At 44.5% G+C, this 27,832-nt stretch overlaps 2 protein-coding genes across 2 annotated transcripts; one reads left to right on the forward strand and one right to left on the reverse strand.

The window, feature by feature from the left end:
- Positions 1 to 13,475: 13,475 nt before the first annotated feature.
- LOC123088157 (WAT1-related protein At1g43650) lies at positions 13,476 to 16,399 on the reverse strand. Its single transcript, XM_044510329.1, has 5 exons — positions 15,115 to 16,399; positions 14,952 to 15,014; positions 14,347 to 14,860; positions 14,081 to 14,232; positions 13,476 to 13,847 (listed from the first exon to the last, which is right to left on the reverse strand). The coding sequence occupies exons 1-5, from the start codon at positions 15,324 to 15,326 to the stop codon at positions 13,667 to 13,669; spliced, it is 1,122 nt and encodes a 373-aa protein (XP_044366264.1). The 5' UTR covers positions 15,327 to 16,399; the 3' UTR covers positions 13,476 to 13,666.
- Positions 16,400 to 20,953: 4,554 nt separating this feature from the next.
- LOC123088158 (protein KINESIN LIGHT CHAIN-RELATED 1) lies at positions 20,954 to 24,324 on the forward strand. The gene is made up of 2 exons (XM_044510330.1): positions 20,954 to 22,617; positions 23,895 to 24,324. Exons 1-2 carry the CDS (start codon positions 21,122 to 21,124, stop codon positions 24,073 to 24,075), a joined length of 1,677 nt encoding a protein of 558 aa, XP_044366265.1. The 5' UTR covers positions 20,954 to 21,121; the 3' UTR covers positions 24,076 to 24,324.
- Positions 24,325 to 27,832: the final 3,508 nt, after the last annotated feature.

Raw genomic sequence — 27,832 nt, forward strand, 5'->3', positions numbered from 1 at the left:
TTCATTTGAGAGACAAAGGTACCTTCCTTAGTTTGCTTGATTTGCAAACCGAGAAAGAATTTGAGTTCACTCATCATAGACATCTCAAACTTCTCCGACATTAGCTTTCCAAACTTCTCACTAAAATGAGGGTTAGTTGAACCAAATATGATATCATCAACATAAATTTGGCACACAAATAGTTCTCCATTAACCCTTTTAGTAAAAAGAGTAGAATCAATTTTACCAATTTCAAAGCCTTTTTCAAAAAGGAACTTGGTCAAGCATTTATACCATGCTCTAGGAGCTTGTTTAAGACCATAAAGGGCTTTCTGAAGTTTGTAAACATGATTAGGTTTCTTAGGATTGACAAAGCCGGGAGGTTGCTTAACATAAACTTCCTCTTCGATTTTGCCATTTAAAAAAGCACTTTTAATGTCCATTTGGTACAAGATGATATCATGGTGATTAGCATAAGCAAGTAAGATGCGAATGGACTCAAGTCTAGCAACTGGAGCATATGTCTCACCATAGTCCATACCTTCAACTTGTGTGTAGCCTTGGGTGACGAGACGTGCTTTGTTGCGAACCACTTGTCCATCTTCATCTTGCTTGCTGCGAAACACCCATTTGGTACCAATGATGTTGTGGTTGTTGTCGGGCTTCTCGACCAATGTCCACACTTGATTTCTCTCAAAGTTGTGTAGCTCTTCATGCATAGCGTTTATCCAATCTGGATCCTCCAATGCTTCTTCAACCTTCATAGGTTCAATGCTAGAGATGAATGAGTAGTGTTCACAAAAGTTAGCTAAACGAGTTTTAGAGCAAGTGATTCTCCCGGTTTGGATATCATTGTAGATTTGCTCGATGGGATGATTTTTGGCAATTCTTGCTCGAACTCGTGAAAGCTTTTGCTTGGGTCGGGGTGGAACATCCTCTTCATCTTGTTCTTCTTCTTGGCCTTCTTCATTGTTGACGTTGTCATTCTCTTGTCGTGGTGGAGAAGGAGGTTGTTGATGTTCATCTTGGTGCGCTCCCTCGTTTTCTTCATCTTGGCGTGTCCCACTTGTGGATGCTTCCGTATCAACTCTTGGTTCACCTTGTCGTGAGGTAGAAGCTTGCACTTGGACGGACGAGGTACTCTCCTTCACTTCCGTTGGACGAATCTTGCCAATGGACAAGTCTTGAATTGCTTCTGAAGGGTCTTTGTCTCCTACATCAATTGGCAATTGCTCTACTTGCGAGCCGTTAGATTCATCAAACTTCACATCTACCGTCTCTTCAACCTTTCAGGTGAAATTGTTGTAGACACGGTAAGTGTGAGATTTTGAGCCATAACCAAGTACGAAACCTTGATGAGATTTAGGAGCAAATTTAGAACGACAATGCTTATCAAGAATGTAGCACTTTGAGCCGACTACTCGAAAGTATCCAACTTGGGGTTTGTTACCGGTGAGGAGCTCGTATGTCGTCTTGCCGAGTAGCTTGTGAAGATACAAGCGATTTGTTGCATGACAAGCTGTCTCAACCGCTTCCGCCCAAAAGTGCTTTGGCGTTTTGTACTCATCAAGCATCGTTCTTGCCATCTCGATAAGAGTCTGGTTCTTCCTTTCAACAACTCCATTTTGTTGAGGTGTGTACGTAGTCGAGAACTCGTGTGAAATCCCTTCTTCGTCAAGAAAGGTGTCCACATTTGCGTTCTTGAACTCCGTTCCGTTGTCACTCCGAACCTTCTTGATCTTCACGTCAAACTGATTTTGGGCCTTCCTAGCGAAGTTTTTGAAGATCTTTTGGACCTGTGATTTGTCATCAAGAAAGAACACCCACGTAAATCTTGAAAAATCATCAACTATGACTAGACCAAATGAGTTACCACCGAGACTCTTGTAGGCATTTGGACCAAAGAGATCCATGTGAAGTAGCTCGAGTGGTCTTCTTGTGGTCATGATGTTCTTCGCGCAGTGACTTCCTCCAACTTGTTTCCCTGCTTGACAAGCACTATAAAGTCTATCCTTGTCAAATATGACATCTTTTATTCCAAGTATATGATCACCTTTAATAAGCTTATCAAGATTTCGCATACCAACATGACCTAGTCTTCTATGCCACAACCAGCCTTTAGAAGATTTGGCAATTAAGCAAGTTTTAGGTTGAGCCTTTTTAGTGAAATCAACAATGTAAAGATCTCCTCTACGTATACCGGTAAAGACCATTTTATGATTATCTCTACGAAACACTTGGCAGTCTACTTCAGTAAATAGGACATTAAAACCGAAATCAGCAAGTCTAGATAATGAAAGTAAGTTGTAGCCAAGAGATTCAACGAGCATGAAATTTTGTATGGAGCTATCATGTGAGATGGCCACCTTACCAAGGCCAACCACCTTACCCTTTGAATTATCACCAAAAGTGACATACTTTCGAGGGCCATCATTTTCAGCAAGCTCACGAAACATGTCTTTATCTCCGGTCATATGATCAGTACATCCACTATCAAGGACCCATTCCTTTCCTCCAGCCATGTAGCCGCGAAGATTTGCCATAAGACCAAAGTGTCTCATCGCATCATCGAGATCATAGTCACTATCATCATCATCATCATCCTCATCCGAGTATTCATGTTCAACATCATCTTGTGATTGATCAATTCCTAGAGAGGGTAATTCATTAGATAAATGATCATTTCTATAGTTATCTTTATGAATTCTAATAGCTCTGGAAATGATATTGCTAATGATTCCAACATCTCCTTTGGCACTCGTAAGATTAGTAAGCTCAAATAAGCAATCACCAAATTTGGGATCATTGGAACTCATCTTAATCAAAGCAATAGACTTATGGAGGATTTCATCTAGATATTTCGAGGAGTAATTAGGAAAGAGTTCCTCAAGAAATTTCCATATGGTGTAGGCACACTTAAGAGTCGGCAAACATCCAATCAAGTTTCTAGGCAAGCCTCTAGTGATAAGATTAACAGTTCTAAGATTGTGAATCATGTCAATATCTTCATCTAGGGTAGGGTGCGAAGGATCAACATGAGGTGCACAAGAGCTAGTAATGTACTTGTTCAAATGATATTCATTGAAAATCTCAAGCATTTCATTTTTCCACTCATGAAAATACTCTCCATCAAGAATAGGCACTCTATGTCTAAGACTCCCCAAAGTAGACACATCCATCTTCCTCCAATGGTGTTTAAACCAAGGCAATGGAGACCAAAGCTCTGATACCAATTGAAAGGATCGAGAAGAGGTGTCTAGAGAGGGAGTGATTAGACACTAATTGCCAAAAGTTGCAGTTTTTAATATTCTTAAGTTTAAGTGGAGTTTAAGAACAAGTTTAACAAACACAATACATATCAAGCAAGCATGCAATGAGTATATGAGCAGCGGGAAGTAAAGCATGCAACTTGAAAGAACGTAAGGAGAAGGGTTTGGAGTATTCAAACGCAATTGGAGACACGGATGTTTTTGTCGTGGTTCCGATAGGTGGTGCTATCGTACATCCACGTTGATGGAGACTTCAACCCACAGAGCGTAACGGTTGCGCGAGTCCACGGAGGGCTCCACCCACGAAGGGTCCACGAAGAAGCAACCTTGTCTATTCCATCACGGCCGTCGCCCACGAAGGACTTGCCTCACTAGCGGTAGATCTTCACGAAGTAGGTGATCTCCTTGCCCTTACAAACTCCTTGGTTCAACTCCACAATCTTGTCCGAGGCTCCCAAGTGACACCTAGCCAATCTAGGAGACACCACTCTCCAAGAAGTAACAAATGGTGTGTTGATGATGAACTCCTTGCTCTTGTGCTTCAAATGATAGTCTCCCGAACACTCAACTCTCTCTCACAGGATTTAGATTTGGTGAAAAGAAGATTTGAGTGGAAAGCAACTTGGGGAAGGCTAGAGATCAAGATTCATATGGTTGGAATGGAATAGCTTGACCTCAACACAAGTGTAGGTGGTTCTCTCTCAGAAAATGTGTATTGGAAGTGTAGGTATGTTCTGATGGCTCTCTCCACGAATGATGAGTGGGTGGAGGGGTATATATAGCCTCCACACAAAATCTAACCGTTACACTCAATTTACCAATCTCGGTGAGACTGAAGGGAAAAACTCGGTCGGACCGATTTAGTAAACCTAGTGACCGTTAGGGTTTTCGGTGGGACCGACTAGTTCAACTTGGTGGAACCGATGTGCTAGGGTTAGGGTAAAACCAAAACTCGGTTTGACTGATTACTCAAACTTGGTGGGACCGATTTGGGTAATAAGCGAAACAGAGAGTTGGCCAAGCAAACTCGATGGGGCCGATTGCATATCTCGGTGGGACCGAAAATATTGCAACAGGTAACAGAGAGTTTGCAAGCCCATCTCGGTGAGACCGAGATCCCATTGGTGAGACTGAACTGATTAGGGTTTCTGGTAGTGGCTATGTTAACTGAACTCGGTGGCTCTGGATAGAAAGAATCGGTGGGGCCGAGTTTGACTTTTGGTTTAGGTCATATGTGAATGTGGGAAGGTAGTTGAGGGTTTTGGAGCATATCACTAAGCACTTTGAGCAAGCAAGCCATTAAGCAACACCTCATCCCCTCTTGATAGTATTGGCTTTTCCTATAGACTCAATGTGATCTTGGATCACTAAAATAGAAAATGTAGAGTCTTAGTCTTGAACCTTGAGCCAATCCTTTGTCCTTAGCATCTTGAAGGGGTTCCACATCCTCTAGTCCATGCCACTTCATTTTTGAACTTATCTGAAACATACTAGGTAAAAGTGTTAGTCCAACAAGAGATATGTTGACATTAATTACCAAAACCACCCACGGAGCACTTCTGCTTTCAATCTCCAAAAACATTGAGGAGTACATTGTATTGAAGATCATAAAGGGAGAAGAAGTCATCTAGCTACTAGCTACGAACCCGTAGGTCTATGGTAAACTACTCACGCATTATCGAAGGGGCAACAAGGATGATGAAGATCCCCTCTGTGATTGTTGCCCCCTCCGGCAAAGTGCCGGAAAAGGCTTCTAAATTGGATCTCGTGCTTCTGGAATTTGCGGCGGCTGGAAAAGTGTTTCGTCACCTCCCCTAGGGTTTTGGGGATTTTAGAGTATTTATAGAAGTGGAGGTAGGTCAGGAAGCTTCCCGTGGGCTCCACTACCCACCAGGGCGCGCCTTGGCCCCCTGGCGTGCCCTGGTGCCTAGTGGGCCCCGCGGGCCTCCTCCAGTGTGCTCCTTTGGCTCCCTGGGTGTCTTCTGAGCAGAAAAAAATCTCAAAAAAGTTTCGTGGTATTTGGACTTCGTTTGGTATTGATATTCCGCAAAGTAAAAAACAAGCAATAAACAACAACTGTCACTGGGACTATGTCAATAGGTTAGTCCCAAAAAATGATATAAAGTTGCTAGTAAATGTATATAAAACATGCAAGATTGATAATATAACAACATGAAACAATAAAACATCATAGATACGTTGGGGACATATCATATGTATCGTTGTTGGATCTCGTTCATGTGCGTCGCTGATGTGCTCGACTTGCTTTTTTGGGCTTCTAAGATAAGATGTCCGCTACCCGGCTTATTATAGAAGCCTAACCGAAAGTATTTTTTAAAAGCCTCCTAATCAAATTTTAATTATTAGGCTTCTACAAAAATAAAATTGGTTGTACTTCATAATTAGCTGGGTATGGGGCAGCATATTCTACAAGACAGCAAGAAAAAACTAGTCCTAAGTAAACTAGAAGTATCATGACGTTTCACACAGAAAAAAGGCACGCGAGCCAAATTCGATTAAGTGATTAGTTAGACAACCTTACCTTAGGGCTTCTTCAACGCCAATCTCAAAACACACACTATTTGTTCGTGAACTGATCCACGGACAAGGACGAAGGAGCCGGTCATCTAGCCTTGTCCTCTAAATTTTGAAATTGTAATTAATTGATACACAACTACAATTTATTCACCACCCATATGCTATATTTTCTGCAGAGATGCCACTAATGAAGTTGCGGATCCTTTACTATTTTGATGTCGATCAGAATATATCTCTGTTCTTTACATTCTCAAGCGTTTTCTGTAATATGTTAAAATTATCAATTCCAACAACACTACAAGACAATCCTTGTAACTAGCAAGCTAGTGGGATCGACAAGCTCACTGGTTTAATTGGGGACAAGAAGAAGTATTGTAATTGGGGACAAGCCAGATAAAAGCGTGTTTTTGGAGCAACAATGTTTTTTTATAAAAATTTTCCAAATGGTAAGAAAGATCGGTGAAAAACGGAAAGCCGAAAAACAAAAAAAACATCTAGAAAAGCCGAAAACGCATGCGGAAAAATAAAAGAAAAGAAACTAAAGGAAGCGCGCAGAGCGCGACATGTGGCGGCAGCTGATAGCGCGCTCTCAACCACCCTAGTTGACCCTAGGGTCCCGAATTAGCACTCGTTAGTTAGTTGCTCCACTATGTCTCGCGTTCAGCGAGTTGAGCTTCTGACACGCTGACGCGCGAGCATGTGGGCCGGCCCAGTTCGCGACAGTACACTGCCAAAATATTCATTTTTGTGTTACTAAAAAAATCTTCTTTTTTTTCACGTTTGTATTTCGTCTTTGGATTCCATTTCTTAATTTTGTTTACACTTTCAAATATTCTAAACATATATATTACGTAATGTTTAAAAGATGTTGAATGTGTGTACAAAAACGTTGATCATGTACTAAAAAAATGATGAAATATTTTGATCATGTAAATAAATATATTAATCAAGCATTTCAAAAAATGTTGAACAAGTATTTAAAAAATGTTAACCAAGCATTGAGAAATGTTAAATATGTAGAGAGAAAAAGTTGACCATGCATTAAAAAATAATAAATTTATTTGATTACTGTATATAAAAATAATAACCAAGCATTTGAAAAAAATATTGAACATGATCTTGCACTGGAAAACATATTGGTAAAGCATTTGAAAAATGTTAAGTGTGCATAGAAAAAATGTTGAACATGTATTGGAAAAATGGTAATCTTGTATTTGAAAATTGTTAATCAATCATTTGAAAATATCTAATGTGCGTATAAGAAAAATGTTGATTATGCATTAAAAAATAATCTTGTATTTAAAAAATGTTTATCGAGCATTTGGAAAGTGTTGAAAATATGTTGACTATGTATTAAAAAATGTTAAAAGTGTATCAGAATTTTTTTGAACATGTATTAGAAAAATGTCGATGACATATACAAGAAATGTAGAATGAAAAAAGAAACAATGAAAAAAACTAAAAAATGTAAAAACTGAAGAATAGGAGAAGAAAAATGGAAAGAAACGAAAAACGATAAAAACCACGAAAAAACAAAGAGCAACAAAAATTAAAAACAAAGTATAGTGACAAAAAAATAAAACCGTTGAAAAATAAGAAAACCAAAGATACGAAAAAAGACAAAAATAAAAGAGTAATTAAAAACTCCGGTCTTTTACCTCAAGTAGCGCGTGCCTCCTATTTAAACACAAAGTGAACGATGGGCAGCGGCTAGCGGTTCTACGCGCTATCTAAACGCTCGTGTTGAATCCCCTCACGCCTTTAATTTATTCTTACTTTTTCTGTTTCACTATACGCTAGTGGTCGGCCCGAGAGAACCTCCGGTCTTGCTGAATGCAAGATATAGCGCTCGCCTAAGATGGGGAAAGACCCAACATGTACAAATGGGCTGGTATACTGGCTCAGGGCTGCAGGCCCGTTTCCCTATATTGTTGATTCGGTTTGGCAATTCTCGTATACATCACCAAATTGCTCATGTATCCCTAAAAAGAATTGCTCATGTGCCCTCAAAAGGAGAAAACACGCATCCCTGAAAGAACGATATATTTATGGGGTCTCGCCTTCTCGAAATCACTAGTTAAGGAGTACTCGTTGCAAAGATCACTCCCACCTTTTCAGGTTGTGACAAGTGACGCGCTGCATGTCACCATTTGTCGTAATCTGAGAGTTTTCTCTTTTTTCATAAATTCGTTTATTCAAATTGTTTTATCTTTTTAACCGTGCGTCCAAATCTCGAACCGTTTTCATCGTTGGATTCATCGCGTCGAGATCTTCAAAATTAGATCCCATGTTGATAAGTTTTGACGAACCTTTTTTATGAAAAAAAATGAACGAAAAAACCAGACCGGGAGCACGGGTTTTTTCGTTTTCCTAAAGAGACACGCCCGTGCCTCTCGCGAAACCACAACCGTGCTTCTCGTGGAAGCAAAACCGTACCTCTCGTGGAAGCAAAATTGTGCCTCTCGTGAAAGGAAAAAAAAACAAAAAACGCGTTTTTTTTCGTTTCCGAGAAGGCATGACCGTGCCTCTCGCGGAAGCAAAACCATGCCTCTCGTGAAACGAAAAAAACAAAAAGCACGTTTTTTCCATTTCCGAGAGGCACGGTCATGCCTCTCGTGAAAGTAATCGTGCCTCTCGCGAAAAAAAATAGAAAACATATTTTTTTCATTTTCGAAAGGCACGACTGTGACTCTCGTGAAAGCACAACCACGCCTCTCTCAAAAGCAAAACCGTGCCTTTCACGAAAGGAAAAAAAACAGAAAATGCATTTTTTTTTTGTTTCCGAGAGGCACGGCCGTGACTCTCGCGAAAAAAATGTGTTTTTTCGCAAAAATTTTTTGATCCAAAAGTTCAGGAAGACTGGTGGAAAACTGAAACGTCAAAAAAACTAAAAAAATCATTTAAAAAGCCGAAAACGCGTGTGAAAAAATAAAAAATAAATAAAATCCGGAGGAAGCATCTAGAGTGTGACAGGTGGCGGGCGGCTGGGAGCGCGCCATGTGATGCTGATTGCTGCGGGGCTCCTGAAGGAGCACTCATTAATTAGTTGCTCTTATGCCTTGTGCGCCAGTACGCCAGTCGGTGCTCACATGAATGGAAGTTGGGTCGGCCCATTATACACGAGCGCTTGCTGGTTGACTGGTGATTCCTATTTGACGCTCGCGTGCGTCAAGGAGACGTGGCTTCGCTGAAGCGCGGGATCATGGGCCGGCCCACTTCGCGAGTTAATGCACTCCCAAGCAAACCGGTTTTGGGAACCTTTTAGAAGGTTCCCTAAACAGGTGTCTTCCTTTTTTTCCTCTTTGCCGGTTTTCTGTTTTTTTATGTTCCTTTATTCTCGTTTTCCAGTTTTTTTATTCCGTTTCTTTTTCTTGTTTACTTCTCTTCTTATTTTATCCTTTTTTGTTATAATGTTCGTCATTTGTTTTCAAAAAAGTTTAAAATTCGTATTTTCTTCATGATTTCGTAAAAAAATCATGGTTTTTAAATTTTGTTCAAAACTCAAAAAAAATCAGCGTACATTACAGAAATGTTTAATGTATATTTTAAATTTTAAATTTTGTTCGGCATATATCACAAAAATGTTCAGTATATATTTAAAATTGTTCAGCATACAATACAAAAATGTTCAATGTATATTTAAAAAATTGTTCATCTTTTTGGAATTTCGTATTTTTCTTCAACTTTTCAAGAATTATTCACGTTTGAAAAGTTTGTTAGAATTTCAAAAATTGTTCATTGTTTTAAAGAGGGTTTCTCATTTGTCAAATTTTGTTCAGAATTTTCAAACTTTTGTCCTCGGTTTTCTTGAATTGTTCATAAAATTTCAACAGTTGTCGTGTACTTTAAGCTCTTGCGCTGCTTGTAAATTGTTAGAACTTATCAGCTCGACTGGTTTGGTTATAAAATTCCTGAGTGGCACGTCGCGTGTTCGAGCTCTCGGTCGTGCGGGGTATTTTTAGCCATATTTTCACGCGCTCGAGCTACTGACCTTTAAATGGGCCGGCCCATCTGCATCTACCTTCAGCGAAAGCTCCTCTGCTTGACGCTAACAGCGTCTCTCCAATTGACTAGTCTAAACAAAGTTGCTGGTTGACCTTTGACCACGACCATGGATCACTGCCCCGGTTATTGACTGTTAACTTTTATATAAAAGTTTAGACAAATTCATAAATTCATGGAAAAAGTTCATAAATTCAAAAAACATAAAGTTTAAAAATGTCCAGGTATTTGGAAAAGTTCATCATTATTGAAGAAAAATTCACAAATTTGAAAAAATCTCACGAATTTTTAAAAAGTTTATGGATTTAGAAAAAGTTTGTCGATTTTCAAACCAAATTCATAGTTTTTGAAAAAGATATAAAAAATTTACAAAAACTTCATCGATTTTGAAAAAAAATCATCAATTTTGAAACAAAAAGTTCTCGGATTTGAAAAAAAACATGGATTTTGAAAAAAAAGTTCACATCTTTGGAAAAAATCACTGATTTTGAAAGAAAGTTCACGCATTTGGAAAAGAGTTAAAAGAAAAAAAAAAGGAAATGAAAGAAAAAGAAAAAAAACCAAATGAAGACCATTCAAAAGACCATGAAAAAAACCCAGGAATAATCTTTTAGAAGCTTCCCAAAACAGTTTCGAAGCTTAGAGAATCTCCACCAAATCTGCTGTCTCATTCCCGAAAAAAATGCAAACAGCGTCGCGCAGGTCGTTTGCTTGGGATGAGCCCAAGTGAAGGAGGGGTTGTGCGCAGGTTTTAGTTTGTAGTGTAACCGGCGTTCGAAGCGCCGAATAGGAAATGCCTATATATGTTAATGTTGTTTTGTCATACATGAGTTGGGCTTGTGCCGGGAGTTATTTACTGAAAACCATCACACTTATGGCTAGGATAACAACTTGATACCACATTTGAGCCAGGGCACAAAAAACCACCAATTTTGTGCCTAACCAGTAACACGAAGCACTGATGGTCTCATAAGCTCGCGAAAACAGTTGTTCTGACATCTTGGGCCCACATTTCGGGCTGACGTGGCGAAGACCAAAACTTTGACCGACTGATGTGGCAAATGCTATGCGGGCCCCGGCTGCCAATGAGTAAAATGGTCATCTTCTTCACATCTATTTCTATGGGGCATTTCATCAAACAGCTTTCCGGCGGCCAGCGGGGAGCTCATTCTTGCAGGCATGCCCATGAGCTTGGAGCAAATGGACCACTCGATGCGGCGAGCCCGCCCACGAGCTGGCAGCACTCGCTCCCGAGCTATGTGCCAGCCTGCCTGTTCATGGACTAAGCACAGCCAACATGTCCACCTCCCGACCACGAATGCACGCGCCAGTGAGGCGGCGACAGCCGGAGCACAAGGCAGCGAGCGGTGCTCAGCGGAGGACGCGCGGAGGAGCTAGGTGACCTTGAGCCGACCACGCGCGCGGTACTCGCCCTGCACCGCGCCCACCACGCGTCCATGGCCTCCCCGTCGTAGATGGCCGCCAGGATGCCAATGGCGCACTCGTGGCCGCGGCCGGACAAGCCCTCCATGGCACACGCCCGCACGGGCACAACCGGAGCCTTCCTGGGCAACGCCGAGGCGTCGCCGGCCGCCGTGCACAGCAATTCCAGCGCCGCCAGCCCGTGCTCCTCCGTGGACGTCGGGGCCATCCTTCCTGCGCGGCTGCGCCGCACCTAGTCGCCGGGGACGAGCGTGCTGCTCCCCATGATGGCCCCAGCCGCTGCACGTGGACGCCAAAGCCGAGGAAGAACGGCGCGGCCGACGGGATCTGGTGACCAGAGGCAGTAGTGGGGACGCACCGCGCGGCTCCCTCGCTGGATCAGGCGACGGGGCGGAGAGGAAGGGGAAGTTAGCCCTCCGGCCTCCACTACCCAGCGGCGGCGTACGGTGAAAGAGAGAGACTAGGAGGAAGAAGAAAAAAGATGGGAGGCTGACAGGTTGGACCCATGTCCAGCTTGGCATATTTGTCCACGTATGCATGCCAACTCAGCCTGACTGGTGGACCCAACCTGTCAAGTTCGCTGTTTATGTGAGGCTGGTCATAGTGGGAGTAACATAGGTAGTAACATAGATGCCACATAAGCAAAAATGGTGATGTGGCAAGTAGTTAATGAGGAGAGAGGCAAATAGAGTAACATAATATGTTACCATCACATAGCGGTTTCCAATGCATAATGAGTCTACAAAGTAATAAATGAAGACAACTATGTTACCACACCTATGACACTACCCACTATGAAGGTAGTAACATAGACTAGTAACATATGTATGTTACTAGTCTAAGTTACTCCCCACTATGACCAGCCTGAGCTCAGCCGATCATTAGTGCTCCACGTTACTTGTTAGGCACAAAGTTGGTGGTTTTTTATGCCCTGGCTCAAATGTGGTATGAAGTTGTTACCCTAGTCTTAAGTGTGGTCGTTTTGAGTAAATAACTCTTGTGCCGGAGATACGCCACATTTCGCTGCAAAACAGCACACATACTGATGCTGCAACAAAAGTTCAGATGGATGCCCCGTTGATGGATCCATGTCAAAGAATTTTGCCACGATCAACTACAGAATTGTGTTTTTTCTTTAAGAAAAAAGTATAACAACTGCAGAGTCATGGTTCAGGCAGGCAACTTCTTCTGGACGGCAACCAGGGCCGGCCCTGGGCCAAGGCAGCAGGGGCGACGGCCCGGGGCCCAGCCAAATTAGGGGCCCCGACCTAGTGCTGCAGTGTATATACAGATATGGGCCTTGATGAAATGCTAAATAAAAAAGAAAAAATCTGTAGGCAGGGAGGCCTATCTCCAGCAGAAGCCCAACTGCCAAGAGGCCTAAAGGCAGGCACGCACGCACAAGGCCAGTTGCTCAGAGAAAAGGGGGGCACAAGGCGAGAGTGGACGATCTGCACACGGGGGCATCTGCACCCGCTTTTTAAAAATGTATTTTTTACGCGTTTTGTAATGTTCAAAAATTCAAAAAAAAATTATGCATACATGTTCGCAAAGGTATGTCCACGGTACAAAGTTTTGTGTAAAAAAGTATTTTTGTTTTGTCTCAGTAAAAAAGACAACTGCTTCTAAATAGCGTTTCACGGTATAAAATTTTGTCTTTGTTGCACATGCTACAAAAAAGGTTGTTTTTCCGTGAAATTCTGCACACACATAGAATATGGAGATGTCCGCGGGCACATTGTTTTAGAATTTTTTGACATTGCAAAATGTGTTTTTCAAAATGGGTTCATATGTACCCAGGTTCATCCATACACTTCTCGGCACAAGGCCAACAACAACCCGCTGAGAATGAGACCACAATTGAGGAAACAATGCCCATATGGGACTCCTATAAATATTTTGAGTGACCGTGAGAATCCCACAAGTGTAGATGAACAAGGATTTTCTCCTTTTGATATCTATGAACCTAGAAACTGGGACACTCTTGACAATAAATCAAGAGATATTCTGATTATAAAAAGGGCCTACAAGGGAACAAAATCTTGTGTTTGAAACAGACTACATTTATCTTGACATTTTCATTTAATGATTTTGCATCAAAAAATGCATGGAGCCGTTTCTCATGATTACTGGAGGCTTGGAGGTTCGCTAGTATGTCATTTCTTTTTTGTTATGCTCTGTGACTTCTATGATGTTTGATTTACACCTACAGTATGAAATTGTTATTTATGACTTGGAGTGTTATTTACCAAGAAAAATTACCGTTGTTTATTATAGCTTTGCAATATATTTTTTATCAAAGTATGGAATATTTTTTTCCCTCCAATGCTGTCATTGGGCCCATTCATTTGAGTTCGCCCCGGGGCCTCCGAAACTCCAGGACCGGCGCTGGGCATGCACACGGATGGCAGGCAATTCTGACCCCTCCTCCTATCCTACTTCATCGTCTTGGTCTCCTCTTGTTCCTCCTGTCGCTGCTTCTCGCAGTCCAGACCGGGCTCGCCGGCCTGCTCCTCGCCGCTCGCCGCTGCTCCTGCGTTGTTGTACTCCTGGTCCTTGTCCTTGCCCCAGAGCAGCATGTAGAGGCCCAGGATGACCACCACTCCCCCGATTATGCTGCAGGCCAGGCATGCCGGTTAATTAACAAGCAACAGTAATTATTAATTAAGCCGGTGAGACAGACACACGTAGTTGGTGCACGCACGCACGCACGCACGCAGGAGAGCGCGGGCAGTCATGCCAATGTTGTGTCCAGGTTGCCATGCCATGCCGGAACGGAGCACCGATTTAGTTGAGGAGCAGCGAGCGAGCATGCACCGCACGCATGTACAGATGTACTACGTACGTACCTTCCGACGTATAGGTTCTCGCCGAAGATGAAGTAGGCGAGGATGGCCACCATGATGGTGGACACCGGGTTGAACATGGTGACGAACACGGGCCCCTTCTTCTCCGTGCACCACAGCTGCGCGAACACCGTGAACCCGCTGCACGCGAGCCCCTGCGAGTTCGTGCACGCACGCAGTTCATGAGCATGCGCTGGCTACATGCATGGCGAGTGGCATGGACGGGGGAGAAAGACAGACGGTGATCTGAGACAAGAGCAGGCACGTACGGAGTAGATGATGCACCAGAAGTTGAGGCCGAAGCCGACGAGCCAGTCCCGCCTCTCGTGCTGCAGCAGCACCGCGAAGGCCGCCGACTGGGCGCCGCCCACGGTGGCCATCCACGCCGTCAGCGACAGCTCCGCCGGGTAGCGCTTCACGGACGTGGCCTGCATGATGTACCAGACGGACCAGCACACGCAGCTGGCGACGGCAAGGAGGGACCCCTTGAGCCAGGCGTCGTGCGGGGCGTCGCCGCCGGCGCCGGGGATGCGCACGGGCGCCCTCCAGGGGCTCGCGATGGCCGCGCCCTTGTAGAGCGTCATGGTGGTGACCCCCGCGAAGGACACCGCGGTGCCGGCCACCTTGGCGAGCCCCCGCGCGCTGCGCAGGTCCACGATCTCCATCCGGAGCGCGATGGCGATGACGAAGGTGATGGAGGCGACGGTGTTGACCATGGAGGTGACGAAGGTCGGGGACGTGTACTTGAGGCTCGCGAAGTACATGTTCAGGGTCAAGCTCACCCTGCAACAATTCCACTTATTTTTCTCAGGATGAAACCTACATATTACATATATATGAACTGTTTTTCTCAGTCATCCTTGGTACTTCTTACCCCAGAAGCGAGAGCACGAAGATCTCCAGGAACAGCATCCAGGTCATCTTGGGCCTCAGCTTCCTGGCGCCCAAAAATGAAGACAGATTCATCATCACATCGCCAAATTAAGTTTGAATTTCGTGGTGTAATTGATGAAGGCAAGACCGAGCTTATTACGTACTTCTCGTGGTAGTAGGCGAAGGGCCAGAGGAGGAGGGCGACGAGGAGGTGGCGGTAGGTGACGTAGACGTAGGGGTTGAGGCCGCGGTTGAAGGCGGCCTCGGTGACGAAGTACATGAGGGTGTAGCAGAGCTGCACCATGATCATCATGTTGTGCGGCGCGTACCTCCTCCACAGCCCTCCCAGCCCCATCGTCTCACCTCCTCCAGCCATGCCCAAGCCTATAGCCCGAGCTGATCAGGTTTCACTCCAGAAGAACTGATCGAGTCGAAGAAGAACGCCAAGTGCAGGTCGAGCCTGTCTTTATAAAGGCGGTGGTGCCGTGGGATATATAGCTGCGGTGATGGTGATGAAGTGGCTAGCACCTGATGCATGGGGATGTCACTGTGATACAGTGCACTCGTACATATCCTTATGAGACAGCTCCACCTGAGGCAGCAGTGGGCGCGTGGAATTTTACATGCACTAGGCGGCTCTGAATCCACACAGGTGTATCGTGTATGTAGGGCGTGGATGGATGTTGCTTACGGTGCCCCTGCTAGATCTGCACTGAGAACAGTGGCAGTACCGATGCTGTCGGTTTTGGTCAGATCTTTGGTTAGTGCCGAAAAGAGGAGAATGGTTAGAGGTGCTGATAGATGGAATCAGGATTAAGTGATGCGCCTGCTCACTAGTGTAGATTTTCTTGTCTCAGAACACAACACAAGCACAACAAAACAGTAGTAGTAGGATGTTTATTTATTTTGAAAAGTAGGATAACCCGCGGTTTTCATGCCTCGCGACAGTAACTTCATCGGACAGCCACTAACTTTATGATAAAGACAAACTAAACAAAACAGTAGTACGGTACTATGTAACATGCCAATCATTAGAGATGTCAGTGTATGTGGAGAGAGTTGTCAACCTACCATCGGTGATACATTTCCCGCACACCGGATGAAAAGGACCCATGCATGATCGAGGCCAGCCCGAAGTTCTCCGCCTTGTCTGTTCAGGTGTCACGAAAACATGATCGTCCTGAGATCATGGCAGCCCCTTTCCCTCTCTCTTTCCGAGGAGAGCACCATATGCTGATCTCAAATGGCTGCTCGAGAACATAATTTAACTAGTGGACAGGAGAATCCCGCAAGTGCCTAATGACCCCAAAAGTACAAAAAAAAAAACTAAACTGTAGTAAAGCTAAAACACTAAATAGCAGGGCCAAAAAAGGAAAAAAGGGAAATCCTTTCGTGTCAAATGCTCACCGGTGCATGACGAATGGCAAATCAGGTGCATGAAGCTCGAGCCCCGTGTAATCTAGTACTCCCTCTTTTTCCAAATGTAAGACGTCTTTTTGACACTAGAAAAAGAGGCGGTGTCATTTTTCAATTGATTACTACAAAACACCCGGAGTGAGCTTCAATGGGACACCCACTACTCGAACCCCATTATGCTAACCTTATCTTGCTCTCTCTAGTCACTACTCACTTTCCACCCTCTCTTTCCATTGCAGGAAGGGATTCTGTAATCGATCACGACTAATCAAAGCCACATCAGTTAGCTCCCCCTCAATTGGATCGTCAGAGCTAGAAATGCAATTGATTGTTGGCATAGCTTTTGTGTGAGTGCAGACGCACCATGTGTGGTGGGGAAGATGCTACTACCTAGTAGTGGTGGGTTAGTTGGATGTGGCATCCAGGTAGACTCCCTCACCTCGTTAAAACCAATCCTCAGGCAGATGAATTTGTTCCTCCCGGCACTTATTTGGTCCTGAACAACGGGGATATATCATACAGTTGTTGCACAACATTTTGTTTTGTGATGCATAGGCCGTTGGGGCTAATGGATCGATTCATTTGGTTCTGGAATATGTATAATGGCATCCATGCTCGTTATCCGTCATGAAATCGGCATTGTGCGACAAAGATGCGGCGTCCATGGAAATTGCAGCAGAGAAACGTAAGGATCAGATGCGTGACGTGGGCAACATGAATACTATGTGATCTCCTAATATTTCAAACGGGCACGCAGCTAGCGGCCTGCACACGCTTTTGGCCGGCCACAGATTTTCCTCAGGATTCAAAAAGGTGGCTAGTCCCCTGCAATTGTTTAGATTTTGATTATTTTGAGGGCCCACTGCATGCATACTTTCGTCGGATATTGGGTGCTTCACCCACCCTAACTTTCATGTTTTTTCATTCGACTTCCAAATTTAAATATATTTTATCTTTTGGATTGAAAGTTTAATTTATGTTTAATTTATATATTTGTGTTCTTTGCGACGAGGTCTTTGAAGCAAGATCACTATTCTATCGGTTTCGATGGTTTTGAAAAACTAAGTTTGAAGTATTAACTTCAACAAATATCTATTGGTTGTGATCTATAGCGATAAACAGAGGGGTTCACACGACTACCGACCAAATATACGTTTTCTTGTGAGAATTTTAAGCTTGCCCTTCTTTTCCACGCATACCATATGTCAAACAATGGAGCCTTTACAATTATTATTTTGACTATTGTTGGAGTCTGTGGAGATTTTTCTTGTGCTCTTACATAAGTGTGTGAAATTCAAGGTTTTTCTCTCATAAGAATGGGAATGAGAGGTTTTTTTTATTGAAATGAGAATGACATGTGCAGACATGAGTGGAAGGATGAGAATGACATGTTTTTTTAATGAAATGAGAGTCGGATGTGTAAACATGAGCGGAAGGTTTTAGTAGTTGTTTTAAGTACATATCAATTTTCTTCATATAATCTAATGGTTGACATGGTTCCATTTCAAATATATTAGTATACTCACATGTACGCATGCTTAAATTAATGTATACATTATGCATAGCACGTTTTCCCCTGGGAGATGTGCAGCCTGACTTGTCTCACATCTGGATTGAAGATACCATTGACCAGCTTTGGATTTGCAATCCACCTTCGTCTACGACACAGTCTCCAACAATACACACTCCCATCAAGCGGACCCCTCACTAAATCTGAGCCGATAATTATAAACCGAACAATCAAAATAATTTGATGATGTGGATTAGTGTGAGGCCTCTAAAACAACCCTATATTTTGCCTTTAGTATATAATGTGGTTCATGTGGCACAATCTTCATTTCCTCCTATGAGTTTGATCTAAACTATTGATTTTATTTATAGAATTACGGGACCACAAATGTACGGCAGATGATTGTTTATTTGTGAGATTTTCTAGCATACCTTGTGATTATGTTCTTACATAAGGGTGCAGAATTTAAGATTTTCTCTCATGAGAATGGTAATGAGCCTTTTTTTAATGAGACTGTGAACATGCGAGGAAGGTTTTAGTAGTCATTTTAGGTTCATATCAATATATAAGTTGTCTTTTGATATATTAGTACACTCACATGTACCACAAACCAGCTTTTATATATTATGTCGAGCACGTTTTGCCATGCAATGTCCTAGTCTTGCAATAGACGTGCATTTTCATGTGTGTCACATCCGGGTTGAACATACTACAGATCAACTTTGAATTTGTAATCCACCTCCTTATACGACACAATCTCCCATCAGACGGGATTACATGCTTATACAAGTGCGGATCTCTCACTAAATCCGAGGCTTTAATTATAGATTGAAAAAACAAAATAGTTTTGATGACGTGAATCAATGTGAGGTCTTGAAAAGGACCTTGTATCGTGGTTTTCGTATATGATGTGGATCATGTGATGCCGTCCATTTCTTCCTATGAGTTTGATCTAACTGTTAGTTTTATTTTTAGAATTAAGGGTCCTGGCGATATATGTTCAGATGTTTTGCTTATTTGTGGGATTTTCTAGAACATTTTTTTTATTTTTCTTCATATTGTGCTTTTAGTATATAATAGATAGATACATATATTGCTATACTAATTTATTGGTTATGTGCACCAGAACTGACTATGAGAAATTTGCCAATCCACATATGGTGTGTGAACGAGGAAAGTTGTGTACCATGGCCAGTAGCTAGGTATGGGTAGGGAGGCATAAAGTACATGTGATGAGCTACAACAATGGTTGTAGAGCCTAACATAGCTAGGTTAAGAGATAGTTGAGCATGCCATGACATTGCTAAGATTTCATAAAGACCCTTGTGGCATTGTCCTATAAATGGGTCCTTCGTTTAGGTGTGAGAATTTTAAGCATACCCATCTTCTTCTTCATATATGCCATATGCCAAACAATGGAATTGTTATGATTAATTGTTTTTGGCTAATCTTGCAGTTTACGGATATTTTTCTTGCACTCTTACATAAGCGTGAGGAATTCAAGGTTTTTCTTTCATAGAAATGACAATGAGACTTTTTTTATTGAAATGAGAATAACATGTGCAAACATGAGTGGAAGAATGAGAATAGTACGTTTTTAAGGAAATGAGAATGAGACGAGTAGACATGAGTGGAAGGTTTTAGTGGATGTCTTAAAGTTCAGATCAATTTTCTCTATATACTCTAATTGATGACATGGTTGTCTTTCGATATACTACTACACTCATAGGTTTGTATGCATAAACCAGTGTATACATTACGCCTACTACGTTTTCCCTACCATGTCCTAGCCTTACAAGAGAAGTCACATCCCTATTGAAGATACTATCGGTCAACTTTAGATTTGCAATGTACTTCCATATACGACACAATCTCCGACAATATGGACTTTCATCAAATGAATAAATTGCGTTCTTACGTGAGCATGCGGAATGCAAGTTTTTTCTCTCAGAGAATGAGATTTTTTTAATGAAATTAGATCGAGATGCGGACATCAGAGGAAGAATGAGATTTTCTTTAATGAAATGAGAACGAGACGTGTGCACATGAGACAAAGGTTTTAGTAGTCTCCTAAGTTCATTCCCCAATGATTTCTTTAAATACTCTAATTGATGTCATGGTTGTCTTTGACATATTAGAACACTCATATGGATGTATGCATACATCAATTTATGTATTATGCCTAGCATGTTTTCTCCGCCACGTCCTAGCCTTGCAAGAGACGTGCATCCTTACGCGTGTCACATCCCAATTGATGATACTAACAGTCAGCTTTGGATTTGCAATCTACCTTTGTTTTCAACACAATCTCCAATAATATTGACTCCCATCAAATGGGATTACATGCTTATATACGTACGTGTCTAACATTAAATCCGAGCCGTGAATAATAGATCAAAAAATCAGAATAATTTTGATGGTGTGGATTAATGCGAGGCCTAAAATAGAACCATGTATTATGCTTTAAAAGTATGTGATAAATAGATAGGTAGAATTTTCAGTCGACTGTTTTTTATTGCTCGGCCAAATTACGTGACCGTTGGAATCATAGTATGTTTTCATGACGGCGGGGCATCTTTTTCTTGTTTTTGTATAAGCCTTTCTCTCGGATGTGTGTCTGTTCGTCCCCGTCCGAGCCAGCTCATGGTCCTGAACAGAGAGAATATATCACACAATTGTTTCATAGCGTTTTTATTCTGTGCAACCTAGGCCACGGCAGTACGCATGCCTACGGTTTTGACCAAATTTTGGCAAAAATTGCCCCCCAAAAAACGAACTATAGCGAAATTTTGCATAGCTTCTTTAAGCTGAAAAGATTTTTTTTGAGAAGCTTTAAGCTGAAAAGCTTGCCGGAGAGGAACGCAGGCGTGTGGATGGAGTCACGCAGGTCACGCTGACGTACGGCCCCCTGCCGTTGGGTCGCTGACAGGTGGGTCCGGGCCCACACGTCAGTGTGTGGGCCGTACGTCAGACGAGCCGCGTCCGTCACGCAGTGGCCTGCTAACCCGAGGCCAGTGGGCCATCCGACCCGGAAAGGAGAGATGCCTCGGCGGCTCGGCGCTCCCCCTTCGGCCCTACCCAACCGTGCTCAAGCCCAACGGACCGGGGGAGCCGAGCGCTGCACCTCCGTGTAGGATCGCTGCTCACTCGGACTTCCCGCCGGCGCCGCCGCACCGGCCGCGCGACGTTTCCCGGCTTAAACCCTCCTCCTCCTCGCCACCTCGCCGCCGCTAAACCCGGCGGAGATGCGGCGCCTCCACAGATCCCTCCTCCTCGCCGCCCGCTCCAGCCCCCTCGCCCGCCACCGACCCCCACTCCCTGTCCCTCTCCATCCCCTTTTCCCTCTCCACCGCCCCCCGCCTCCCCGCACCCTCCCCTTCTCCACCGCAGCCCTACCCACGCCCCCTCCCCGCGATGGGGCGCCGACCGCCCAGCCCACCGCCGACGCCCTCGCCTCCCTCGAGGCCGCCGAGCGCCAGGAGTCCTCGGGCGACCACCAGAAGGCCCTCGACCTCGCCCTCAAGGCGCTCGGGCCCCTGCAGGAGGCCCACGGCGGCTGGTCGCTCCCCATCGCGCGCGCGCTCCGCCTCGCGGGCGCCGCGACCTGCCGCCTCGGCTCCCTCGCCGACAGCCTCGACTCCCTGGAGGCCGCCGCCGAGATCGTCGATCCCCTGCAGGGCGGGGGCGCCGAGGCCGCCACCGTCGCCGCCGCCGTGCACGACCAGCTCGCGCGCACCAAGACGGCCATCGGCCGCCGGTGGGAAGCCGTGGCCAGCTTCCAGCGCGCGCTGGAGCTCAAGTGCCGGTTCCTGGGTGCAGGGAGCGCGGAGCTGGGCGATGCTTACAGGGACGCCGCCGAGGCCTACGCGGGGGTGCTGTGCTTTGATAAGGCGCTGCCGTTGTGTCTGAAGGCGTTGGAGATTGCGGAGAAGCGGTCCGGTGAGGGCTCCGCCGAGGCGGCCAAGGTCCGGCGGGTCCTCGTGGTTGCTTATACCGGGCTGGGTCGCAGCGAGGAGGCGTTGGAGCAGAATGAGCTTGTTAGGATGGAGTATGAGAGGTTGGGGCTGGATGCAGAGCTTTCTCTGATTGAAATCGACGGGGCCAGCCTGCGCATTCTGTTGGGGAGAACAGAGGACGCGATGAATGAACTTAAGAAGGTGATGAAGCGGGCTAACAAGGAAAGCGAGGAGCGTGCACTAGCATTTGTCGCGATGGCGAAGATTTTGTGCTCTGAGGAGAGGTCCAGCGACTCGAGGCGGTGCTTGGAGATTGCTCGTGAGACTCTTGATGCAAAGCGTTCCGTAAACACTGAGCGGGTCGCTGGGGCATACACCGAGATATCAATGTTGTACGAGTCAATGAATGAATTCGAGATGTCTTTGTGTTTGATGAAGAAAACACTTGCATTTCTCGAGGGTGCCTCAGGGATGCAGCACATTCAGGGGAGCATCTCTGCAAGGATGGGTTTTCTCCTCCTGCTGACAAAACGAATTGATGAGTCTGTTCCTTTTCTGGAGAAAGCTATTGAGAAGCTGAAGAACTGCTTTGGACCAATGCATTTTGGGTTAGGATTTGCTTACAAGCATCTGGGCGAGGCTTATATTGAAATGGGCCAACCGGAATCATCTATTAAATTCTTTGGTCTTGCAAGTGACATCATTAATGCTGCATTTGGGCCGAAACATGAGGATTCCATTGAGATCCTTCAGTGCACTGCAAATGCGTATGGACTGATGGGGAGGTAATTTATTTTGCCCTGTTCATACTTTACTAGTCTTTACTATTATTTAAAATAAAGATGCTGCTATCCTTTAGAGTTACCTGTAGGCTATTAAGTTATCCAGAGTTTATCTATGGAACTGAAGGCAGCATGCAAAATGTCTCAGTTGAAGTACTATACTCCCGCTCTGCCGTCTCGTAGAAACTGACTGAGGATTCTGAGATAGCGTCAGAAATATCGTCAACATTCAATATGTGTTATGTTGTGCAGCACATTCAATAGTATTTCATTTGGTTTTCCTGTCTTAAGTAATTGAGCAACTATATGGTGTAGTGCCAGTTATGATTAGTAGGTCATTATGCAACCACTGCTGCAGTTGTTGTTTGCATAGAAGAGTCTCTGGAAGTCCTGCTGTTGGTGCTTGCAAAATAATAATAATAAACTTTGCTTGCAGACTTTTTGTTTCCATATCATTCTGGTGGTAGCATAGATGAAATATAGGAAAAAAAATGTTTAGTTGTTTCCTAATACAGCAAGGGACAGCTCTACATTGAGATAGAAAATAACTGTATACAATTAGAAGTGAAATCCTGCTTACATCACAGTTTAACCTTATAAACCCAAAAGTGTAAACTTAAGCTTGGCCAAGCAGGGATGTAGTGCTAATCTGTTACTCCCTCCGTCCCATAATATAAGAGCGTTTTTGACACTACACTAATGTAAAAAACGCTCTTATATTATGGGACGGAGGGAGTACTTAGTAAGGGCAGAAAAGGTACGGGTCGTGTCAGCTTAAGAATTGGAACATATCCTATCATAATTATAATTGGTCTTTCTTGAGCACACTCCATGCCTACCTGCAGATATGGATGGATTTCCCATTAATTAGCAAATATATAACTCTTGTATGAAAAACTGAAGGTCCCATGTTTGGTGCTTTATGCCTTTATGAGTAATGAATGAATGCGAAACTATATTCAAGTTGAACTATCTGTAGTTGATGTTTGTTCTGTTGGTTTGTGTGATGCTGTCAGCATTTTACCGAATTGAACCCCTCTCCCCCCTAGTTTGGGGGCATGTACATAGTAAAAAGCAGATGCTACATTAATTAGTGTATGCATTGTTGAGCAGTCAGTTATTTGATTGCTGACTTCAATTTATGTTTTGTGGGTTAGATCTGTTATGGAACAACTGGATGCAATTTTCTGACCATGTTCTAACGATTTATAGTAAAGTACTTGTATATGTCGTGGATACCCCTGTCGCTATTTTACATTCGATACTGCTTCTTATTGCAGCTACAAGAATGCCATGGATTTTCAACAACGAGTTATAGATGCTTATGAAAGCTGTGGCCCTGGTTCAGACTATGAGATAAGAGAAGCTCATAGGCTTCTAGAGCAGATAAGGAAGAAGGCAGAAGGATCACCTTCTGCAGTATTTCCTGCAAACACATTGCCCGTGCTTCCTGAAAACTGATAATAGCGCCTCTCCTGGCATCTGTTAGATGAAGATGACTCAGTGGTAAATTAAGATTTCATCAGCGACCCTCTCAGGTCTTTTAACTACTATTTTGGCGCCCAATGTCATTAGATGTGATCACGTCATGTGTTCTATTTGGGGAGACAGAGCATGCAGATTACCCACCTTCAAGATTATAGGTATCATGTATGATTGTATACAGTTTTCATCAATATTACTTGAAGAATGTTTCCATATATTTTCTGATTTCATGGGGATCTTGTCAAAGAATTATATCTGGTTGGGCTGGTTGAATCAGCTACCATCAACTGATTTGCCGAACAAGTAACATAAAAAAGAGTGTCTCGTGAAAGCGGCAGATAAACATAAGTCATGGGCATGGTTGGGTGCTGTGGCTTATACCTTTCACATTTGCCCTGTGAATTTTCTGTCGTTTTAAGCATACCTGCCCAGTTCCAAATGGCAATACAACTATTGCCTGTCGGAGAACGGTTGTAGTATTAGTTTGTGCATCAGATATCTTGATACACTGTGCCCAGCAATCTACAATTTTTGTTCATGTAATATCCCTTGGGAAAGTGAGGACTGTCGCATTACACGCATGTTTGATTCCTGTGGTGGTTCACTATTTGCTACTGAGCGCTGAGTTTCAGTTTTGTCCATATAATCTGGAAAAACTGACATTTTTGTCCTCTGAATGCTGAGTTACATGTTCAGGAGTAGATGGAAATGACAAAGCAATGTCCTATAAACGGTCCCTGCACCAACTGTGCTGGCAATGTTTCTAATAGTCCTAGTTTGGTAGGTAAATGCATTTTTGCCTTTCACTCATATGTACATGTGTGAGGCCCGTATTATAATTTTGATTGTCCTCAGCTGAAGCTCTTATGTGGTACTCAAAATTCACCGGCGTAGCTTGTATTTTATAGAAGATTTTTATTTATTTCTGTTATTTGAACATTCCGTGAAGATAGCTGCTATGCTTGAAACAAGAAAGGGTGTTTCTATGAAACTTGGTAGATCTTGATGACTTTTGCAGGCAGTGCATTGGAGATCTGGGTCGCTGCACGCACCTTGGCGCTTTGCAAACCGATACTGTACTACCTACCTGGTGGCGTATTCGTCATTGGGCTTTCAGTTTAATGAAATTGATGGCAACTGGAATACTGGATGTATGTGCAAGTTGGAGATGTGAGGTGGGACTGCCGACAGGTTTGCAGTGACCCACCTTACTGTGATCATGATCTTTCCGCAATTCGGTTGTCCTGGCAGCAGCAATGATATCTTCTCCTTGGGAATGCCAAATGAGTGCACAATCCTTGCAATGGTGGGACTGGGCAAAGGACCAAGGTAGGAGCAGAAAGAATCCCATTAATCCCCAGCATGTGCATCCACTAAGGTTTGAGCTATGTGATTGCTGGTAATCAATCAGCCTTGGCTCCGGAGGGAAACCTCCGGTCAGCTGGATCGGGCGATGGAGGTCTTTCTCCTCTTTGGAGGCATCGTCGCGGAGCTGGCTACGACTGGGAGACCGGTGGATGGCGACATCTTCGTCGCGTGGTTTGCCGAGGTGGGGTGCTGGTTTCTGTGTTGGCAACGATGATGGCATGGAGAGGAGTTCGGGTTGCGGCGTGGACTTTGGTAGTCGGTTCTTCCTGGCGTGTCTGAGGTGCCCTTCCGTTGATTGCTTGGTTGCTTTGAAGTAGGAGCTGTGGTGGTGCGAGTCCAGGTGGCGACGATGGCAGACACTTTGTGGTCGTTTGTGAAGGGCATGGTCGGCGCAAGTCCTGCATATTTTCCTTGTGATGCTCATCGTCAAAGTCGGAGTTGTCACTTGCTTGCGTGTGTGGCCATCCGTTGGCATGTGTCGTCGGGGGTTTTGATGTAGTTTGCGGGTTGCCTCCGATGATGAAGCTCTATGATGAAGTCGGAGTCGCCTGTTCGAGGCAATCGGTGATGACATTGACACTTGCGACTCATTCGTGGATGTCTTTTTCTTCTCTACAGCTTCGGGTTCCATGTCGGCGGCCAGGTTAGCCTGTGGTGCCCATGTCATATGGGTTGGGTTGTGTCGGTTTTAGCCCACTTTTCCGTCAATTAACCGGGCAATTGTCTTTTTCTTAATCAATGAAAATGACAAATCTTTCGCCGTCGTTTCAAAAATAATAATAGAAAAATGACACGTTGGACACATCTGGGATGGATTGGCGGCAGACAGGCAGGTGACCAGCCAGAAGTGTTGGTTATCCCGGCCGGGAATCTGCCTCGCACTGGCGTGTTCCTCCTGTTGGTGAGCTCAGCGGCGCTGCATGCAGGGCTTGTTGATCACGCGCGCGCATGCATGCATGCATGCATCCCGACTCCCTCCGTATGCAACAGGGATGGATGGTACGGCGCGCTGGTTGTTAGTTAATGGCGCGAGCCTGCTGAGGCAGCTCCGGTTGACCGTTCTCCGGCTCCGGCCGGCCGACCGGCCAGAATTATAACATCGGTCATCCCCAGAGACCACTGCAGGTGCCGCAGCAGCCGTGGTAGTGTAGTACGTGGTCTCGCCATTCCGTCCGGTGGTCACCCGCTGACGTCCCCGCCCCCATCACGCTGTTGCCTCAACAGTTCCGTTCGCCCAGAGACAGCAGAAATCGCACACGCAGCTTGCCCTCTCTAGTCTCTCCCTCTGTCGTCTTCCACACACACGTCGGCCGGCATTGATCATGAGTGAGACTGGACTCCGGCATGATTGCGGCGGCCGTCCTTGTGGCCTATCTCTATCAGCCGCCCGGCGATGGCACTGAGCGTGCTCAGGCAGGCAGCCGTCCGTCGCAGTGCCTTGCTCAGCGCAAGCGAGAACGGCAGGGAGTTCTTGCCGTGGCGGTGACCGTTCATGCTCGTGCATGCGGCGCAGCGATGCCCGCCACCACCTTCTTCCGGTGAGCGGGGCCTTGGATTGCGTGCGCGCACGCGCTATGTGGCACACTAGCTGTGAGTGACACTGTTACTTACGGATAGACAAGGGGCTTGCTTCTTGTGTCTCTGGCAGGCACGCCAGCTGACCGACCAGTTGTTCTCTTCCCATGCACACGAACAGTCTCTCCATGCTGCTGCTGTTTGGGCTTCAACTCTCGGGGTCGGCGCGTGGCAATGGCGTTGGTCCCCGTTGCCGTTGCACCTTCAACGTTACCTTCTTTCTTCCAACGTTTTCAGGCAACCACAACAACAACACTGCTGTTCGCGAGAAAAGAGATTCTACTGTGCATGGCTCAGCCGTCCATTCTCTTGAAGATGGATTCATGCATGCTGGTCCACACACATTAATGAGTCACAAATTAAGCCATACCTTAATGAGTCACAAATTAAGCCATACCTTTTTTCGGTTAAATTATGGCATATATTGACCACTAGCAACCTCTGTTCTATATCCCCCTGACACAATAGTACCTCACCCATCCATACATTTTCGTATGATTTCCAAGCTTCAATATATTTTATTTTTTGAATCACAATTTCAATTTATTATTCATTTAAATATTTGATTTCCTTGCGATTAGGACTTTGAAACAAGACCACTTCTAAATATATTTTCACAAGTTCTAAATTCGTATTTTGAAACATGATGAAACTGTATGAACATAACGATGCAATCTAGAACACGATAAAACCTAATAAAAATTCATGAGAACGAATGCCTATTAAGTTGAGGCTCAGCCACTACTTTCCCTATTAAGTGTATTGACACGGAACGAAACATTATGATACA

This window comes from Triticum aestivum, chromosome 4A (assembly GCF_018294505.1).
Source record: "Triticum aestivum cultivar Chinese Spring chromosome 4A, IWGSC CS RefSeq v2.1, whole genome shotgun sequence".
NCBI classification, from domain to species: Eukaryota; Viridiplantae; Streptophyta; class Magnoliopsida; order Poales; family Poaceae; genus Triticum; species Triticum aestivum.

Excerpts from the sequence above, each read along its gene's own strand:
- LOC123088157 (XM_044510329.1), bottom strand. The coding sequence starts at position 15,326 with ATGGCTGGAGGAGGTGAGACGATGGGGCTGGGAGGGCTGTGGAGGAGG. Across the intron at positions 14,233-14,346 it reads TCTGGTGCATCATCTACTCC|GGGCTCGCGTGCAGCGGGTT; the intron begins GTACGTGCCTGC and ends ACGAACTCGCAG. Across the intron at positions 13,848-14,080 it reads GAGAACCTATACGTCGGAAG|CATAATCGGGGGAGTGGTGG; the intron begins GTACGTACGTAG and ends CCTGGCCTGCAG.
- LOC123088158 (XM_044510330.1), top strand. The coding sequence starts at position 21,122 with ATGCGGCGCCTCCACAGATCCCTCCTCCTCGCCGCCCGCTCCAGCCCC. Across the intron at positions 22,618-23,894 it reads GCGTATGGACTGATGGGGAG|CTACAAGAATGCCATGGATT; the intron begins GTAATTTATTTT and ends TTCTTATTGCAG.